General features: G+C 35.8%; 8 protein-coding genes across 13 annotated transcripts; 5 read left to right on the top strand and 3 right to left on the bottom strand.

The window, feature by feature from the left end:
- Positions 1-441: 441 nt before the first annotated feature.
- LCR54 (low-molecular-weight cysteine-rich 54) lies at positions 442-886 on the top strand. Its single transcript, NM_001035835.5, has 2 exons — positions 442-520; positions 658-886. Exons 1-2 carry the CDS (start codon positions 472-474, stop codon positions 837-839), a joined length of 231 nt encoding a protein of 76 aa, NP_001030912.1. The 5' UTR covers positions 442-471; the 3' UTR covers positions 840-886.
- On the bottom strand, positions 845-3,118 carry AT3G61180 (RING/U-box superfamily protein). The gene is made up of 5 exons (NM_115982.3): positions 2,386-3,118; positions 2,066-2,185; positions 1,838-1,970; positions 1,592-1,756; positions 845-1,496 (listed from the first exon to the last, which is right to left on the bottom strand). The coding sequence occupies exons 1-5, from the start codon at positions 2,928-2,930 to the stop codon at positions 1,320-1,322; spliced, it is 1,140 nt and encodes a 379-aa protein (NP_567110.1). The 5' UTR covers positions 2,931-3,118; the 3' UTR covers positions 845-1,319.
- A 672-nt stretch (positions 3,119-3,790) lies between these two features.
- On the top strand, positions 3,791-4,246 carry LCR53 (low-molecular-weight cysteine-rich 53). The gene is made up of 2 exons (NM_001035834.2): positions 3,791-3,867; positions 3,962-4,246. The coding sequence occupies exons 1-2, from the start codon at positions 3,819-3,821 to the stop codon at positions 4,138-4,140; spliced, it is 228 nt and encodes a 75-aa protein (NP_001030911.1). The 5' UTR covers positions 3,791-3,818; the 3' UTR covers positions 4,141-4,246.
- Positions 4,247-5,300: 1,054 nt separating this feature from the next.
- Positions 5,301-5,627, top strand: LCR52 (low-molecular-weight cysteine-rich 52; the record flags this gene model as incomplete). Its single annotated transcript, NM_001035833.1, has 2 exons — positions 5,301-5,349; positions 5,443-5,627. 2 exons carry the CDS (start codon positions 5,301-5,303, stop codon positions 5,625-5,627), a joined length of 234 nt encoding a protein of 77 aa, NP_001030910.1.
- An 800-nt stretch (positions 5,628-6,427) lies between these two features.
- Positions 6,428-6,897, top strand: LCR8 (low-molecular-weight cysteine-rich 8). The gene is made up of 2 exons (NM_001035832.2): positions 6,428-6,545; positions 6,668-6,897. Exons 1-2 carry the CDS (start codon positions 6,500-6,502, stop codon positions 6,844-6,846), a joined length of 225 nt encoding a protein of 74 aa, NP_001030909.1. The 5' UTR covers positions 6,428-6,499; the 3' UTR covers positions 6,847-6,897.
- Positions 6,898-7,250: 353 nt separating this feature from the next.
- AT3G61170 (Tetratricopeptide repeat (TPR)-like superfamily protein) lies at positions 7,251-9,919 on the top strand (the record flags this gene model as incomplete). The annotated part of the gene is made up of 3 exons (NM_115981.2): positions 7,251-8,900; positions 9,007-9,682; positions 9,772-9,919. The coding sequence occupies exons 1-3, from the start codon at positions 7,373-7,375 to the stop codon at positions 9,917-9,919; spliced, it is 2,352 nt and encodes a 783-aa protein (NP_191676.1). The 5' UTR covers positions 7,251-7,372.
- AT3G61160 (Protein kinase superfamily protein) lies at positions 9,793-12,807 on the bottom strand (the record flags this gene model as incomplete). 6 transcript variants are annotated; one of them, NM_202742.3, is made up of 13 exons in its annotated part: positions 12,339-12,794; positions 12,074-12,232; positions 11,889-11,981; positions 11,729-11,788; positions 11,374-11,646; positions 11,215-11,289; positions 11,073-11,129; positions 10,847-10,987; positions 10,705-10,755; positions 10,526-10,621; positions 10,335-10,418; positions 10,154-10,256; positions 9,793-10,078 (listed from the first exon to the last, which is right to left on the bottom strand). In NM_202742.3, exons 1-13 carry the CDS (start codon positions 12,399-12,401, stop codon positions 10,017-10,019), a joined length of 1,317 nt encoding a protein of 438 aa, NP_974471.1. In that variant the 5' UTR covers positions 12,402-12,794. The 6 variants fall into 6 exon arrangements, with proteins under 6 accessions (NP_974471.1, NP_191675.1, NP_001326847.1 ...); NM_115980.4 differs by having other exon boundaries at positions 12,095-12,232; NM_001340078.1 differs by lacking the exon at positions 9,793-10,078 and having other exon boundaries at positions 10,122-10,256; positions 12,095-12,232.
- Positions 12,808-13,454: 647 nt separating this feature from the next.
- HDG1 (homeodomain GLABROUS 1) lies at positions 13,455-18,279 on the bottom strand. The gene is made up of 9 exons (NM_115979.5): positions 17,671-18,279; positions 17,384-17,592; positions 17,183-17,300; positions 16,426-17,112; positions 16,233-16,331; positions 15,941-16,141; positions 15,361-15,538; positions 14,769-15,136; positions 13,455-14,130 (listed from the first exon to the last, which is right to left on the bottom strand). Exons 1-9 carry the CDS (start codon positions 17,839-17,841, stop codon positions 13,735-13,737), a joined length of 2,427 nt encoding a protein of 808 aa, NP_191674.1. The 5' UTR covers positions 17,842-18,279; the 3' UTR covers positions 13,455-13,734.
- Between the last annotated feature and the right edge of the window lie 80 nt (positions 18,280-18,359).

Genomic DNA, 18,359 nt, shown 5'->3' with positions numbered 1-18,359 from the left:
TCCTCCTCACACTTGCTCATTGCCACTATGTTCACCATTTTTGAGAATATGGAATTTGGAGAGGGCAAGTCGCGTTGATCCTTAGCCATTTGTCTACACATAAACTGTAGAAATGTTGTCTACAAGGAAGTTTTGTCGGACTTTTAAAATAGCGGCAATATTGGCTTTAAGCCTTTAACAGTTTAACTACTTCCACACGCTTCTCTCTTGTTGCTACTTACGATTACAGAATAACCACATTAGTATGGTAGATAATCGTAATATGATCTCTTTCTCTTTTCCACTTTTATACGTTTCCACTTTTAAGTTAATTTCTCTTTGTTTGAATACAACATCTACTTAATTACTTGTTGATTTTTAACTAATTTTAGAGATTTTGTGATATCTTATATATGACATTCACGTGTAGATGATCATTACACTCATTGTCATCTTATTTTTGATAATTTCATTTCTGTTGTATTATCAAAAATGACTAAAGCCATCACTCTTGCTATCTTTATGGTCGTCCTCGTTTTAGGTTTGCTTTATACATAACACATATTTTAATATTTTCCACGTTCCGTCTTTATTATTCATACTAGTTTTTCTTCAACAACACCTTTTATTTTTCTATCAAAAGGAAACTGAGACTATGTTTTAATTTTTTTGTATTAGGGATGGTGACAAAGGAAACGCAAGGAGAAGAAAAACAGTGTTATGATTATCTTTTAACACCGCAGGAAAACTGCGAAGGTTTGATATGCGCACATGAATGTACTATGCAGCATGGTGGAAACGGCGTGTGTGTTGATACTACAAGCACGGTCTGCATCTGCACTTATGACTGCACCAGTTGATTTGTCTTCTGTTATCCACAAACTATATCATCAATCTTTGACTTACTACGTTGAATAAATTTTTAGAATACAATTGATTGCAGTGATTTATATATATATTTTTGAATGTGAATTCTGATTAAATAGTGATCTCTCTCTCTCTTTTTCACCTCACTACAATGACGTCACAGCAATATAAACATGCATGGTTCATCACCGTACATTAATCTAATTAATCCGTTGCTTAAAAACACCAAACGGCTAAAATCACAACTGACTCGATGAATAACATCTTCCAACCGAACTATATATACTTATTGCATTTACAAATATCATATCCAAAAAGACAAGATGTGCAGCTTCATCTCAAAACAAATCTCAAGGTCTTCTTTCTTGTTCTTTCCTCTGTAATGGTCAAAAGAACAAACAGGCTTTGAAGTAAATGATGATGATGAGCTCATCACATTCCACAAAGATTGAACAGCAAAATCTTTCTCCTCATCACACTTGTTCACTGCCACTAGGTTCACCATTTTTGAGGATATTGAATTTGCAGAGAGGGCAAGTAGCGTTGATCCTTAGCCATTTGTCTACACATAAACTGTGAAAATGGTGTCTACAAGGAAGCTCCCTTAGTTCTACTCCATCTTCATAAGCACATAGACAAATGCTGCATTCCTGCAATGGTTTTTTTTTTCCGGTTTTGCTAAAGTCAGTTCAGTGTCTTTATCCAAATTCGATAGAAAATGGGAGATTTGATTATGGTTACTTACAGCATCTTCGCTTAATAACATACGTTCGGTTTGAGACTCGGTATCTAATCCAGTCATTATCCCTCCTTGAGTTTCCCGTATTTCGCCATTCACTTTCTCAGAATTCTTTACTGTGAGAAACTTGAATTTTAAAAGCCTCTCTATCTCTTCATCCGGTGCACCTTCCTGAAATTTACAAATCGCTTAATAGGATTCACCAAGAAACATGAGACTCATTTGTTCTTCATCATCATAATGTTTCTTTACCTGATCTGCTAATGCGTACAAGATCGCAATGATGCAAGGTAAACAGCAACAAACAGCAATACCAATAAGACTAGCAACCGCTACGCAAATGACAACAAACATAACATCAAACGCAAGGAATGCAACACAGAGCCTGCAAAACACACAAGAAACAAAGATTAAATAAATCACAGAAACAAACTCTTGAGAATACAAAATCACAACAGCCAACTTTTGTTAGAAACAAACCAGTAGAGTTGTGGCGAAGATTGAGCTAGTGCCTCGGTATCAGCCGTCACCCAGTAAAACCCGATGATCCACCACACAAAAGAGAACATGGTATTCGCAGATTCAAGGTGCTTAGTGAAACTAGAATAGGAAACAAACCACATGAGAGTAGATCAATGGGAAACAGTTCTCATTCAGTTCTTTATTTCTATACAATCCTAAAAGTTTCCTTCAACCTAACATGGCTCTGAATTCTAAGCTAGTATAAGTCTATCACAAGAACCAACATTGCTCTGAATCTAAGCTAGTATAATGCTGTAGCCATAAGAAAGAAATTGAACCTAGTTCCATGGTCATCATCATCAGTGTTGTTAATGCTATAGCCATCAGATTCATCTTCACTTCCGCTAAGAGACTCGTGATTGGAGGAATCTTCACCACTAGGAGGAGGAGAATTAGCAACACGGCGACGTTTATACTCAGCAATGACACATCCAACATGAAACAAACACTGAACATTATACCCAATGATCCACAACCTAAGAGGAACATCAGGATCTTCATCAGAACTAAACCCTAGAATCGCGATTGAAACAATCACAAATAGGAAATTCCAAAGTATATCGAGAACTATAATGGGTTTAGAGTAAGCCCATTGACTCTGCCGTTCCTCAAGCTGCTCAGCCGCCACCTCACGGACTCGAACGGAGGGCTCACGGAGCATCATCCGGCGGTTGCTAGCACGGCGGAGAAGTCTCGACGCCGCGCCACGAATCGGCTGAGAGGACCGTGGGCGGTTACGTCTGTTCCGGCCAAGAAGCGGCGAAGCGTCCATCGTATCAGTCGTCGGAGAAGAAGATACGGTAGAAGGGATCGATTGATTCATCAATTAGAAAGATTGGATCTTGGGTAATCGGGTTGATCCAGAATCTCGATGGATCGGGTTTGAATTCGCTGGAAATCTGTCGACTTTGCGGGGTGGATGATTCTAGGTTTCGAGGACCAGTTTCTATCTAATGGATAATTGACAAAACGACAAGAGAATGTCTTGTCCCCAATAAACGTTTTGATATCATGAGACTACAGTAGTTTTATTCTTCCGGGAAATTCTAAAAAAATACATAAACTTAATGTAGTTGCTCAAATCTTTTTATTTTCCAAAAGGACTTTTTATATTTTTGCTAACATTTTTTGTACCCCCACAATTTGTGTTATGTTAAGTTTATATCTAAATTATATCATTGTAGTAGACATACTTTATTTTCGAGGTTTAAGGCTCAATTCAATATCTAAATTTTGAGAGTTTAAACTCCAAATATGCGTATTATAGTTAGAAGGGGATTATTTGATGGATCCTTACAACTTATTTTTTAAAGATTAATCCAACTTATTGTACATGAAAATCAGAATTGTAAGATAATTAACTGGATTTTATTTACATATATTTTATAGATAAAAATCTATGAGAATGCACCTTGGACCATTCAATGTATTACAAATTTTAAAATTATTAGTTGTATATATAAGAGAAGCTCTCTTATTTAATTTTATTTTAATTGATTTTGTAAATATCCTTCCTATGTTTATATATTTTATGATTTTGTTTCCATTCCCACCATCTAAATAACTATTTATTTATTGATTTTGTCTACTTTTTTTTATTCATGTACATACTATATGTATATATTTAATTTCTTTTATATATATATAATGATATTCACATCTATATTATCATCAACATTTCTGGTTTTTTACTCTAAAATTTTTATCAAAGATGGCTAAATCCACCATATTCGCTATTTTCATGATCGTCTTCGTTCTAGGTTTGCGTTACATATACCATTCTTTAAAACATTTAATACATCTTTTTGGTTCTATGAAGATTGTGTTTAAAGCTTATGTTTTAATATTTGTTAGGGATGGTAACGAAAGAGACGAAAGGACAAGAAATGTGTCGTGATCTTTTAATGAGAGCTAAAAACTGTGACGATAGCACTTGTGCTACTCTGTGTAAGCAAAAATGGAAAGGAAATGGATCGTGCTTCCCAAACGTATATAGAAAAAGCTGCCTCTGCACATTTCCTTGCAAAACTTGAACTCTTACAAAGTCAAATTGTAATTTATAATAGTAATAAAATAATGATAATAAAACTAATGATAATGACAATGTCACAATGATAATGACATGAAATAAAATTAAACTTACACAATGTCTTATATTATTATATAAATTCTGATTTCATTTTCTTATTTCACATGAACTATAAGCTACTACTTGAGCATATGAGCTTCACAGGGATGGATCATGGATATAACAATTATTTTACAAAATTAAAACATTGGTATATTTGAAACAAAAGTCTTAAAAACACATGAATGAAAGCGGAATGAATAATCTTAGTTATTCCTTATCTAAATTAAAAACATATACATATTCATTAACTAAATAAAATCTGACCTACCAAAAAAAAAACAAAATCAAATCCAATGGTTTTGATGTTGGGCAAGAAACAGGAAATCTAGTTACAAAAAAGAGGTTTTCTTTCATATCTTATTGTTGAATTAGATGGCATTTAAATCAAAAGTTTATCTCATTCTAAAAGTGTTATTTGAATTCAATTCTATTTATATTTGAACAGATTACTTTCTAAAACACTTACTTCCATTCTCACTATCTCTTGACTTGTCCATCTTATGAATATACAGTTTATTTGGATTTTTATTTTCTTTCTAATTAATATACTTGAATGCTTTCCAAATCAAATGCGTCCAACTTTTTTTTCTATTAGGATTGATTGTATATTAGACACGTAGACACACAACTTCACACATATATATAAAGATGATATTTACAAGTCACATATATTACAAAAACCCTCATTTGGTTTAAGATATTAAAAGAACTTCAAATCCTTTTTTTATAGATAAATATCAATGAGAATGCAATTTGGACCATTCAATATATTACAAAATTTAAATTATATATATATAAAGCTCTCTTATTTTATTTAATTTTTATTGATTTTTGTAAATATCCTTCCTATGTTTATATATTTTATGATTTTGTTTCCATTCCCATCATCTATATAACTATTTATTTATTGAATTTGTCTATTTTTTATTTTTTTTTCTTCATGTATCATACTATATATATATATATATATATTTAATTACTTATATATATATATATATATAATATTCACATATATATTATCATCAGCATTTCTGTTTTTTTACTCTGAAATTTTAATCAAAGATGTCTAAATCCACCATTCTCGCTATTTTCATGATCGTCCTCGTTCTAGGTTTGCCTTACATTTACCATTCTTTAAAACATTTAATACATTTTTTTTGGTTTTATAAATTTTTTTTTAAAGATTATTTAAAATATTTGTTAGGGAAGGTAACGAAAGAGACGCAAGGACAAGAAATGTGTCGTGATATTTTAATGAAAGCTAAGAACTGTGATGAAGGCACTTGTGATACTCTGTGTAAGCAAAAATGGAAAGGAAATGGATCGTGCTTCCCAAACGTTTATACTTATAGAAAAAGTTGTCTCTGCACATTTCCTTGCAAAACTTAACTTTTATAGACTCAAATTCTAATTTAAAATAGTAATAAAATTATGATAATAAAACTAATAATAATGATAATGATAATGATAATGATAATGATAATGATAATGATAATGACAATGACATGAATTAAAACTAAACTTACACAATGTCTTATATTATTATATAAATTCTGATTTCATTTTCTTATTTCACATGAACTATAAGCTACTACTTGAGCATATGTGCCTCACAGGGATGGATCATGGATCATGGATCATGGATATAACAATTATTTTACAAAACTAAAACATTCGTAAATTTGAAACAAAAATCTTAAAAACATATGAATGAAAGCGGAATGAATAATCTTAGTTATTCCTTATCTTATATTAAAAATATATACATATTCATTAACTAAATCAAATCCAATGGTTTTGATGTTGGGTCAGATACGGAAAATCGAGTTAAAAGAAAAAAGGTTTTCTATCATATCTTATTGTTGAACTACAGTAGATGGCATTTGAATCAAAAGTTTATTTCATTCTAAAAGTGGTTTTTGAATTCAATTCTATTTATATTTGAACAGATTGCTTTCTAAAACACTTACTGCCATAGTTCCCATTCATTTTCTCTTTACTTGTCCATCTTATGAATGTATAGTTTATTTGATTTTTATTTTCTTTCTAATTATCATACTTGATTGCTTTCCAAATCAAATGCGTCCAACTTTTTTTGCTATATTAGACACGTAGACACACAACTTCACACATACAGTATATATATAGAGATGATATTTACATGTCACATATATTACAAATACCCTCATTTTGTTTAAGATATTAAAAGAACTTCAAATCCTTTTCTTTTTCCAACCAAATCCTATTATATCATCAAAAAGATGAGTAAACTCACCAATGTTGTCATCTTCATTGTCTTCTTCCTAGGTTTGTTTTACATTTCCATTCTCTAACTATATTATAAATGACCATTAACAAATTAATCAAATAAATTTTCACGTTTTTATGCTTTGTATATTGAAATTTGATGTTTAAAAATATTGTTTTAGGGATGATGGCGAAAGAAACGCAAGGACAACATATATGTCATCAGATTCTGTTAAACAACAATTGTGATGGAGCCACATGCACAAGTCTCTGTGACAAGCAGTTGCAAGGAACTGGCCAGTGCTATAAAACCGTTGACAAAAGATTTATTTGCCTCTGCAATTATCTTTGCAGAACTTGATGATTTTTTTGTTTTGCTTTGTTCTTATCTACTATATAAACGATCATCAACAATAAATAATAAAATAAAATAGCAAAAGTTTCTTGCAATCTTTTCTAATCTTAATTACATGCATGTAAAAAATTGCATGTTAAATGTCCATCGATTTCCAGAAACTATTGTTTGTTTGTTATTTTACTTTGAAAAATGCATCACTCCAAATTCAATACATCCAACAAAAAAAAAAAATCAAATTAAAGTCTTAAGGTTTTTACTTTTTTTTTTTTATTGACACTCATCCAAATATCACCAATTACTAGCAAGCAATAGATTTAATGATATAATCACACTTTTTTTTAATCAACTTAATCTAATGTTAAATAATTTACTTTTGTTATTTTAATGTTGTACAAAACTGTGGGCCGGCCGTGGCAATGGCATATTCGAAATTTGGTATTTGTCTTGTATCCGTAAACCTTAACAAGTGTTTTATTTTGTTGTCTTGTGAAAGTGAAAGAGAGAGTATATATAATTTGGCTCTGTCGTAATGCACAGATTGAACTACAGAAAATGGCGCCTTCCTTTGAAACCGTTTGGTAGTTGTATTCACAGCTATGCTGATAGAACGAAGCTTCACTCGAATCTGCTTTTGGGAGATTTGTCTAAATCTGGTCGGGTCGATGAAGCCCGCCAAATGTTCGATAAAATGCCTGAGAGGGATGAGTTTACATGGAACACGATGATCGTTGCTTACTCGAATTCAAGGCGACTTTCTGATGCAGAAAAGCTTTTTCGTAGCAACCCAGTGAAGAATACAATCTCCTGGAATGCTCTTATCTCTGGGTATTGCAAGTCTGGAAGTAAAGTTGAAGCTTTTAATTTGTTTTGGGAAATGCAGTCTGATGGAATAAAACCTAACGAGTACACTTTGGGTAGTGTTCTTAGGATGTGTACTTCGCTTGTTTTGCTTCTGAGAGGTGAACAGATTCATGGGCATACAATAAAAACCGGGTTTGATTTGGATGTTAATGTGGTGAATGGCCTTCTTGCTATGTATGCACAATGCAAGCGTATCTCTGAAGCTGAATACCTCTTTGAGACAATGGAAGGTGAGAAAAATAATGTTACATGGACTTCAATGCTCACTGGTTACTCTCAAAATGGATTTGCTTTCAAGGCAATAGAGTGTTTTAGGGATTTGAGAAGAGAAGGAAATCAATCGAATCAATATACATTTCCTAGTGTTTTAACTGCTTGTGCCTCGGTTTCTGCTTGCAGGGTAGGAGTCCAGGTACATTGCTGCATAGTTAAGAGTGGTTTCAAGACCAATATCTATGTTCAGAGCGCATTGATTGATATGTATGCTAAATGCAGAGAAATGGAATCCGCAAGAGCTTTGTTAGAAGGTATGGAGGTTGATGATGTGGTATCTTGGAACTCGATGATTGTAGGGTGTGTTAGACAAGGTCTTATTGGAGAAGCTCTGTCTATGTTTGGAAGAATGCATGAGCGAGATATGAAAATAGATGATTTCACGATCCCATCCATCTTAAATTGTTTTGCTTTGTCTAGGACAGAAATGAAGATAGCTTCTTCTGCACATTGTCTGATTGTGAAAACCGGGTATGCGACTTACAAACTTGTGAATAACGCCCTTGTGGATATGTATGCTAAAAGAGGGATCATGGATTCAGCGTTGAAAGTGTTTGAAGGGATGATTGAGAAAGATGTGATATCTTGGACAGCTCTTGTGACAGGAAATACACATAACGGATCTTATGATGAAGCACTGAAGTTGTTCTGTAACATGAGAGTTGGAGGCATTACTCCTGATAAGATTGTTACAGCGAGTGTATTAAGCGCCTCGGCGGAGTTAACTCTTTTGGAGTTTGGGCAACAGGTACATGGGAATTATATTAAATCTGGTTTTCCTTCATCTTTGTCAGTAAACAATTCTCTTGTGACAATGTACACAAAGTGTGGAAGCTTAGAAGACGCGAATGTTATATTCAACTCTATGGAAATCAGGGATTTAATAACATGGACTTGTCTTATTGTGGGTTACGCAAAAAACGGTAGAGCCAAGGACTCACTACAGTCATACGATTTGATGATAGGCAGTGGCATAACACCCAGATTACATTACCTTTATCGGGTTACTATTTGCTTGCAGTCATGCAGGTCTCTTAGAAGATGCTCAACGCTACTTTGATTCGATGAGAACAGTTTATGGAATCACACCAGGACCGGAACACTATGCCTGTATGATTGATCTCTTTGGTAGATCTGGTGATTTCGTAAAAGTAGAGCAATTGCTGCATCAAATGGAGGTTGAACCAGATGCTACTGTATGGAAAGCGATTTTGGCTGCAAGTAGGAAGCATGGGAATATAGAAAACGGGGAAAGAGCAGCGAAAACTCTTATGGAATTGGAACCAAACAATGCTGTTCCTTATGTTCAGTTATCAAACATGTATTCTGCAGCGGGAAGACAAGACGAAGCTGCAAATGTTCGTAGATTGATGAAATCTCGTAATATAAGCAAAGAACCTGGTTGCAGTTGGGTTGAAGAGAAAGGTAAAGTTCATAGCTTTATGTCTGAAGATAGAAGACATCCGAGAATGGTTGAGATATATTCCAAGGTTGATGAAATGATGCTTTTGATCAAAGAGGCTGGTTATTTCGCGGATATGAGTTTTGCTCTCCATGACTTAGATAAGGAAGGGAAGGAGCTAGGTTTGGCTTACCATAGTGAGAAATTAGCTGTTGCGTTTGGTCTACTTGTTGTACCATCTGGAGCTCCAATCCGGATCATCAAGAACCTTCGCGTCTGTGGGGATTGCCACAGTGCAATGAAGTATATATCAAGAGTATATCTTCGGCATATCATCTTAAGAGATTCTAACTGCTTTCATCACTTTAGAGATGGAAAGTGTTCTTGCGGAGACTATTGGTAACATTTGCAATAGAAGGAAAACTCGGAAAATTCTGCATTTCTGTCTGCAACAATGAAAGCTACAAAGTTACAAACTTACAATTATACACTTTCAAACTGCTAGTCGATGTGGTTGCAGAGGTCAGTGAGGGTTCATAACCAGCACAATGCTATACTTGTGAACAAGAAACTCTCAAAATAAAAAAAGATTTATATATCAACATCTGCGTAGAGAAGCAGCCATTAACCCAAATGGTCATTTCCTTGCATGCTCAGGTATTAAGCGATGACGCAGTTCAACAGATGCCCCAGCAAGTTCTGCAAGAAGAGAAAGATAAGCATTTTCCGGTTGGGAGGTAAGTTATAAAAGAAGCAAAGTGTAGTTGCCAAAACCTTGAGCTGTGAAATCAAACAATGGAGGAAGTGCTCTTCCATTAGGCAAGGATGCTCTCGGGTCTCTCAGATCATCGAAGAATGGGTGTGCACATGCTTCAAGCTGAAAGCAGAGTCAAATTAAAGGAATTGAAGCAGCAATTTTAATAGTCAGAAATCAACTGTTTTTTTTTTCTCTTACCGCTGTGCATCTCAGGTTTGGTGAATACTGGAGCAATCTAGAGGCAAGATCCATTGCTTCTGGAGATACCTGTCTCCGGAAAATCTGAAAAATCATCGGAAGATTTTGAGTGTGAAAAGTTGCAGATTCATTTGTAAGCAACATATTATCAAAATTTGTAAATCACTTGGTTAAATTTGTTATGTATAAACCTTGTGCCACGGCTGAGCTTTGATCTGAGGGAACTTAAAATCATTGTAACGAGGATTCATGTTCTTTATCTCTTCTCTTGCTGGTGTCCCTAAAATCTGTTTATACAACAACTCTAAGAATCTGAGCCCCCCCAAAAAAACAACAGATAAAAGTAATAAAAAAACCAATATGTTGTTACCTTAATGATCTCCACCAATTGATCAACACTGGTTTCTCCAGGGAATAGAGGCTGTAGACATTTAAAGCAAAAGAGAGAGGTTCAAAGCAAATGTCTCAAATCAAAAGTTGAAAAAACTCAGAACCAGATACTTTTTTCTTACATGTCCAAGAAAAAGCTCAGCCATGACACAACCTACAGACCACATATCGATCGCACTTGTGTATTCGGTTGCTCCAAATATGAGTTCAGGAGCTCTGTAATACCTTGAGCATATGTAAGATATATTTGGTTCTCCTGGAATCTGAAACCAACAAGACATCACTACTCATTGTTTTCATATATAACAAACAACCCCTGAAAATCCCATTAAGAGCTATGAAACATACCAGCATTTTGGCGCTCCCAAAATCGCATATCTTTACTTCATGCGTAACATTATTGACCTGCAAAATGCATCAACATTTCTCAAATTGAGTAAGAAAAGTAGTACTAGCTTTACAAGAACTAGTCTTAAAATGCTGTGCTTACCAACAGATTCTGCGGCTTAATGTCACGGTGACACACTCCAACCACTTGATGCAGATAATTCATAGCACGGCAAATCTGGTTTCAACAAACAAATGTTTCTCAGAACCCCAAAAGTCAAAAATAGAGCTGAATGCAGAAAAGAGTACACGGTCTTAATACCTGATAGGTGTAGAGCTGAATATAAATCAAAGGCATATGCTGATTCATCTTGGTGTAAGATCTGGAAGCGCGGTAAATAGTCTCGGGTACATACTCAAGAACAAGGTTAAGATAAAGCTCGTCTTTCTCAGTCGTGGAAAAGAAAGAATGCTTGAGCTCAACGACATTAGGATGATCAAGCATTCGCATGATCTGAAGTTCTCTGTTTTTGTATCTCTTGTCCTGTAACACTTTCTTTATTGCTACTTTTTCTTCCGTCTCTAAGCACTTAGCCTACATCAAAACCAGGAATCAACTTCAAAATCAAATTTTTAAAACAACTAAATAAAATATCTCGAGTCTAAATTTTATTTACCTGAAAGACAACACCGAATGAGCCAGTGCCAATTACATGTTCAGCTCTGTAAGAGATTGTCTGCATAATAACAAACAATATATAAAAAAACAGATTTTCATGGAGAACAATTTTAGAAATGTGTCATTACAAAGAACACAAGCCAAAACTGAAAAGTCACCTTGTCTTTTTGATCATTCAAACCCTTCTTTTTGGTGGTAATAATCCGTCCAGATTCTGTTCCATTTCCCTTGATGATTCCACAGTCCATATCCTATCAAATCCATTTGAACCATTAGCTCAAAGATCAGAGAAACAAAGCAAATCAGAAACTCAAAAGGCTAAAAAAATCTCAAAAATGGAAACCTTGTCATCTCCAAGTCCCACCTCACGGATTTCCTTTGGTAAATGATCAGAGTTCTCTGAGGAAGAGACAGAATCTTTCTCGTACGACGTAGTTTCCGTAGACTCTGTTTCTTCACGATTCTGGTTAGGCTTTGATCTCGGCGTCTCAGTTTCTCCTACCTACGCAAGTTACAAAAACAAAAGAGTCCAACTTTAAACAATCCCCAAATCAAGAAAATAAATACAAACAAACAAAAAAAACTCAAAAAGTTTCAATATTCTTTACGTTATCAGAAGAAACGAAATTACGTCCAGAGGCAATACTCGTTAATCTCCGCACCACATTCATCGTTTTTTTCTTCTTAAAAAAGCAGAAAACAATTCCAAGGAAACAGAGGAATTAACAAAAAAAAAAGTGGTTTCAAGAACACCAAAAGATTACACGAGAAGAGAAAGAGAGAAAGAGAGAGAATCGCTTAGCTGCCAATTCGTCTCTCCTTCTTCTCTCTTCTACCAGAAAAACGAAACAAAGATAACAAAAAAAAAATGATCTAAGGATTTTTCTTCCTTAATCAAAACTCTCTGTGTATATATACAAAAACATATTTATAGAAATATCTATATATATCTCTGCGGCGGAGCGGATATAGCTTAAACTAAAAAAGAACAGATGGCATTTCTCGCCATTGGTCTATTACACAATTCCAAGACCAATCAATCATTCTCATACCCTTAATTTCTGTTCAGAGATCATCACCCCACAAGAAAAAAATGGAATTAAATAATCTGTATTAGATACGATCGTGACCGTTTGTTCATTCAACGGTGGCGATCGAACGTTAAGCGCGCGGATTATTCGGAAGTTTGACTCTTCCTTTTGACTCTTTTCTTTCGGCCCGTTTGTAATAATAATATTATTGTCGTTTGTAATAATAGTATATACTCCAATGGACTTAAAATCTAGCCCAATAAATTAGTTAATGATTGGCCCAATACACTTTGAGAAGACTTACTTGGTAGCCATAATAGAGTAGTTAATGACAGGCTTTAGATAAAAGCCCATTAGTAGCCTGTGGTCTCTTCTGATGTGACCTTTGGATCTAGGCTAGCATTATCAAACAATCTCTAAACCAACCTAATCAATTAGCCTTTCGTTGTAGTTGTCTACATTGCATGGATATAATAACTATAAGGGATTGCAACTAAATTCATGCACTCACGTGTTTCACTCTTCTTCGTTCGTTCCTTTTCCATCTTATTGAGAAAAGTACTGTAAACTTGGAACAACATTAAATAAAGGACACGGTCCAAACCAATCCTTTCACATTATAAACTACCACAAAAGTAAACACGGATTGTGCTTCTGGTTGCCTTGATTTATAACCAAAAAAATGATAATACGTTTTTGCTTATAACTAATTATTTGAGCTCCCCTAAAAAAAACTTGTGTGTTTCATATAATGCTGTCCCGATATTATCGAGTCATTACAAGAAGAGAAACAAGAAACAATTACATTTCATCGACATGATCCAAAATAAAACCGATCCAAATTACAACATTCTTTGTTTTTTTTTTTTTTTTAAATTTCATCGAGTCAATACCCGAACCATCACAAAAACGGATTCATCACAAAATGAGGTTCGTTCTTGACTCAATCTCCTCCATCGTCTGATCTCGATGATCAGGTGCTATCACAATGAAGAGCAGCTTTAATCTTCTGAACGGTGCACGATATCAAATTATTAACCGTCTCCACAGATTCCACCGTTAGCTTAGCCGTAGGCAAACTATTCACCAGTATCTGAAACGCCACCGTTAGTAACGACCCTCCTTCCTCCATGCACCCACCGTTACCAATACTGTTACGTTCCTCTGCGGCGCAGCGTTGCGTACCAGCCTGACCGTTAGGGAGAATGGCGAATCCTGAAGGAAGGAGTGCCACGTAAGCAGAATCTCCACCGTTCATCACAGCTTGCATTGCTGGGATATCAACAGGCGCGTACACGACAACCGCTCCTGCAGCGTCTATGCTTGTCTCTTGTAATATCAGCATACTACTCTGATTCGCATTTATCGCCTGCATGAAAAAATCAAAACAAAATTAAATAAATGGAAACTTTGGTGGTAGAAGAGAAAATTATAAATCCCAAAAGGGGAAACAATAAATTAAAAGATGATGAACGAGGAGACTTTTACAGTGTCACCGTCACAAGCCAGAAAAAGCTCAAGGGGTACAACGGAGAAAAGACACCAATAATGCAGAAATAAAGAGAGAAAAAAACAGAGGATTTTTCAAAACGTCGGAGCCAAAAAGGAAAGAAAAAGGTCAAAAATGTCTTATTACTATTGACTTTTATCACACAATACTTCCAAATTCTAGATTTGTCACTTTCCAATCACACGCGACAAGATTCATATGACAACACCATCCTGGGGTCACACAACACAACAAAGTCCTTTCATACACTGTTTATAGATCAAATATTCAATGTCCACACAAGTCGGTTTAACTTTAATTTATCTAAAACCAACCCAAAAAAATCAGAAAAAGTTGAAAACCGTAAACAAAAAACTAAACCGACTAAAATTTCAAGTTTTCCAAAACCATCTAATGTTTATAAAATACTAAATTCACCAAAACCTAAACTAAAATTTGGAGATTAGCTTAGCTACTTACGCATGCAAATAGAAAGTGTAATAAATATGAATGCTTACGCTGGCACGGAGGAGGGAGACGGAGTTGGAACGGTCATGGCCTTTAGCTATATGGGCCATCTCTTTCATTGGTCCACCGTTGGATAAGATATCCCATTCCGATCTAAGCCGTTCGTTTCCAAGGAAGTCAAACAACCGCCTCGGAGATACCGGCATCCAAACTGACGTCGCCGCATTTAGAATTATCCCAGGCGGCTCGCCAGGATTGTTTACACTCTTCCTAGTCATTATCCTAACGTCTTCGTCGACGTTGCCAACGTTGAGTTTGCTCCATTTCTGTAACGACGAAGCACAAACCCCTCCACAGAAATTATCAGTCATCCTCTTCGCTAGCTTTAGCATGCTTTTTCTCCCATTGCAGTTTATAGCTGTGCCCATTAATATAACCAAAAAAAGATTAATTAAACTATATAGTTTGATAATTACAGAATCAACAGCTATCATCTTTTTCTTTGTGACTCAGTCAACAGTTCATACTATTTATTAAATCTTATTTATTCTGGTAGGATAAGATATGAATCACGTCAACAACAACAAACAAATATATATTTCTACAAAATAAATCAGAAACGCAGCGTTTGAGGGAGCTTACGGGATGGATTAGTGGAAGTGGAAACAGTGGAGGACATGAGAATCGTGAGGCATTCGCATTGACGTTGTAATGCAGCCATCCATCGATGCGCACCAAACGCTAGACCGCACCTGAGTAATGGGCGGTATAAACGGTGGATGTGGTTTTCGTCATACTCCGTGTGCTCGATCCATGTTACCTGCAAATTTCTTAAACTATTTTGCGTTAGGTTTATCACAATCGTTTTTTTAGGTCTAATGTCAGCTTTAACACATAATTAATGATAATCAAAGAGAAAAACTTCTATGAACGTGTAATGATAAAAATTAATGCACGATCCAAGGGCACAGAACTCGGAGATATTTAGATGCTTCTGATCAATAAAATAATCCTACTCCAATGCATAAGTTAATTTAAAGTTATAAACCCAATGCATAAGAAACCTTTATCATAATTTCTCGGACAAAAACAAAGAGCTTGCCTGTGGTTCCTAGAGAAATGTGAACCAACCAACACTAGGGTAACTCCTAAAGGTGAAAAGTTAAAACTATACAGTATACTACTATTACAAATAATCATCACCCAGAAAGAATAATTTTACCTTTGAGTAGCCATTGGCCATGTCTTGTACGAGGCAACCGGATGGTAATCTTCTACAGCTCGAAGAAGAACCTTCTCTAATGGAATCAATTGAGACATCCACGACTGCCCAAACACCTTCCGCGTGCTGTTTACAGAACCGCAAGAACGACACTTGTCTAACCGGCACGAGTGGAGACAGCAGTTGAAGCTCTGCGTGCATCTAATTAACCAAAAACAAAACATTAAAAGACCCATTTGTTGAATTAAGATTTTATATGTGTTAATTAAATGTTAAACGCATAATTACATACCAGGTGAAGTGCACCATTTCGCCCTCCCATGCCACTAGAGATAATCTCTGTGGTTGAAGTTCTTGAGACCATACTAGGAAACATTTCCGCCCACCGTTCCTATAAAAAACATTGTATCAAAAGATTAGTACTTTCTAGAACTTTTGCTGGATTAAGCTCATTACTAAAATTAAGTGTTTTAGTAACTACTCACCGAGTCCATTAAGGTTTCAACGAGCGCTAAGCTATTGATGATAACAGTTCCAGCTTCTTTAGAAGCTTCTGAGACAAACCCATCTTGTTTTGGTCCAACACACCGAGAGAAACTTGTGTCGTACTCTTCCTGGTTCAGCACTTCAAAACCAGAATCCGAGCTTCGAACCCAGAGCGGCTCACGTGTCTGAGCCATCTTCACAAGCTCATCCATAGCCGCAAGAGCTAAATCCAAATACCTCGATCTCTGATCAAAATCACTAACACTAACCGGTTGTTGACGGTTAACCGTAGCCACCAAACCAGAACCGGTTCCATTAGAAATCTCAAATCTAGGAGAAGCTTGAGGCAACAGCGGAGAAGAGAGAGTGAAACCACCACCAACATTACATCCACCAGAACCAACACCAACGCCGAGAACAAGTGCTGAGTCCGGTATATGATGTGAACCATTAGACCGGCCAAGAAACTTACCGGTTAAGGCACAGACTCGGTCTAACTCATCTTTGAGACGAGAGTTTTCAATTCTCAGATGTTGCTCTTCCATTGAGATCTCACCGATAACGGCAGGTCCGCCGCAATTACCACACATAGGGTTTCTCATAGCTTCGCGTACAGACATATTCTCAGCTCGAAGCTTATCGTTCTCTTGCCTCAACAAAGCATTCTCATGTCGTTCGATTTGAGTCTGTAAAAACAAATCAAAAATCAAAACAAAGAAACCAGAAAACAAAGATTAGCGATTCGAAGCTAAAAACCTTCATCTGAGTACGACGATTCTGGAACCAGAACTTGACTTGACGAGGATCTAAGTTAAGTCGACGGCTAAGATCAAGACGTTGCTTCTCGTCTGGATGTGCACACTCTTTAAAAACCCTAAAAATGGAGGATTCATCAAAATCAAAAATCAAAACGATTCGTAGAAGTGTAAATGGAGATTTTGTGTATAGTGAGTTTACGATTCGAGGTCTTGAATTTGTTTAGGAGTGTGACGATGGTAACGTTTCTTCTTCTTTAAAGGTCTATCGGAGGTATCTAAATCGTCACCGGAGACAGCTTCAGCGTTATCACTTTCAGATCTGCTTTCTACATCTTCTCCTCTACTACTCTTACGACTTACGTTTGACTCCATAATCTCTCCGTTTCTACTCATTTCTCCATTTGTTTGCTGCCAAATTTACAGAGATTATCATAAGTAGTAGAAGAAGAAGAAATCGAAGATTAAAAGAGGAGATAGTGAGCTTACGAGTCCGAGAGAGAGGCCTGAAGAAGAGAAAGGAAGAGACTGAGAAGGAGCAATGGCGGCGCTTCCGAGCATGGTGTCTACGGCGGAGAAAGAGAAGTGGTTGTTGTACGGAGCATCAGAGAGTAGCTTTGAGGCTCCAGCACCGTCGTCGAGAAAACCGTTGAAATTCATGAGATTTTAATAAAGAGGGAAATATTTAATGAAGATAGAAGAAATCCGCCATGGATGAGAGAAAAGCCCTAAGCTTTGTCGCTTCGGTGCATGTCCATGAATAGAAGATAGAGATAGAGATAGAGAGAGAGAGAGAACAGTAAATGAAAAAGGTAAAGGACGATAGTAACGACGAAAAAGGAAGATATAAAAGGTTCTCTGATTTGTTTCGTGAAATTAATTTACTTCAAAAGAAAAAATAAAAGAGAGAGAAGAGAAAAGGATAAAAAGGGAAAAGAAGAAGATGTGGAGTCATGGAAAGCCTTACACAACCTTTGAAAAGTTGGGTTTGACTCTTTTGACGTTACTCAACTCTTTTTGCTATAAAAGTCCACTTCAAGTGGTGAATCAACGCTGTCTTTCTTTTAAAATTACTGTTCTACCCCCTTCTTCTTGTGCTACTTTTTATTTGTAAATCCCAATTTCATCATGGGATGTGAGATTCTTCGTTTGTTGAGCGTTTCATTTGTCAATTCATT

Source organism: Arabidopsis thaliana, chromosome 3 (assembly GCF_000001735.4).
Source record: "Arabidopsis thaliana chromosome 3, partial sequence".
Taxonomy (NCBI): domain Eukaryota; kingdom Viridiplantae; phylum Streptophyta; class Magnoliopsida; order Brassicales; family Brassicaceae; genus Arabidopsis; species Arabidopsis thaliana.
This window is presented reverse-complemented; position numbering and strand designations above follow the sequence as displayed.

Coding starts and splice junctions, on each gene's coding strand:
- LCR54 (NM_001035835.5), top strand. CDS start 472: ATGACTAAAGCCATCACTCTTGCTATCTTTATGGTCGTCCTCGTTTTA. Junction 521..657: donor TATGGTCGTCCTCGTTTTAG/GTTTGCTTTATA, acceptor TTTTTGTATTAG/GGATGGTGACAAAGGAAACG.
- LCR53 (NM_001035834.2), top strand. CDS start 3,819: ATGGCTAAATCCACCATATTCGCTATTTTCATGATCGTCTTCGTTCTA. Junction 3,868..3,961: donor CATGATCGTCTTCGTTCTAG/GTTTGCGTTACA, acceptor AATATTTGTTAG/GGATGGTAACGAAAGAGACG.
- LCR8 (NM_001035832.2), top strand. CDS start 6,500: ATGAGTAAACTCACCAATGTTGTCATCTTCATTGTCTTCTTCCTAG. Junction 6,546..6,667: donor CTTCATTGTCTTCTTCCTAG/GTTTGTTTTACA, acceptor ATATTGTTTTAG/GGATGATGGCGAAAGAAACG.
- AT3G61180 (NM_115982.3), bottom strand. CDS start 2,930: ATGAATCAATCGATCCCTTCTACCGTATCTTCTTCTCCGACGACTGAT. Junction 1,971..2,065: donor TCTTCGCCACAACTCTACTG/GTTTGTTTCTAA, acceptor TGTGTTTTGCAG/GCTCTGTGTTGCATTCCTTG. Junction 1,497..1,591: donor TGTTATTAAGCGAAGATGCT/GTAAGTAACCAT, acceptor AAACCATTGCAG/GAATGCAGCATTTGTCTATG.
- HDG1 (NM_115979.5), bottom strand. CDS start 17,841: ATGAATTTCAACGGTTTTCTCGACGACGGTGCTGGAGCCTCAAAGCTA. Junction 16,332..16,425: donor TTGAAACCTTAATGGACTCG/GTGAGTAGTTAC, acceptor TGTTTTTTATAG/GAACGGTGGGCGGAAATGTT. Junction 16,142..16,232: donor GAAATGGTGCACTTCACCTG/GTATGTAATTAT, acceptor TTGGTTAATTAG/ATGCACGCAGAGCTTCAACT.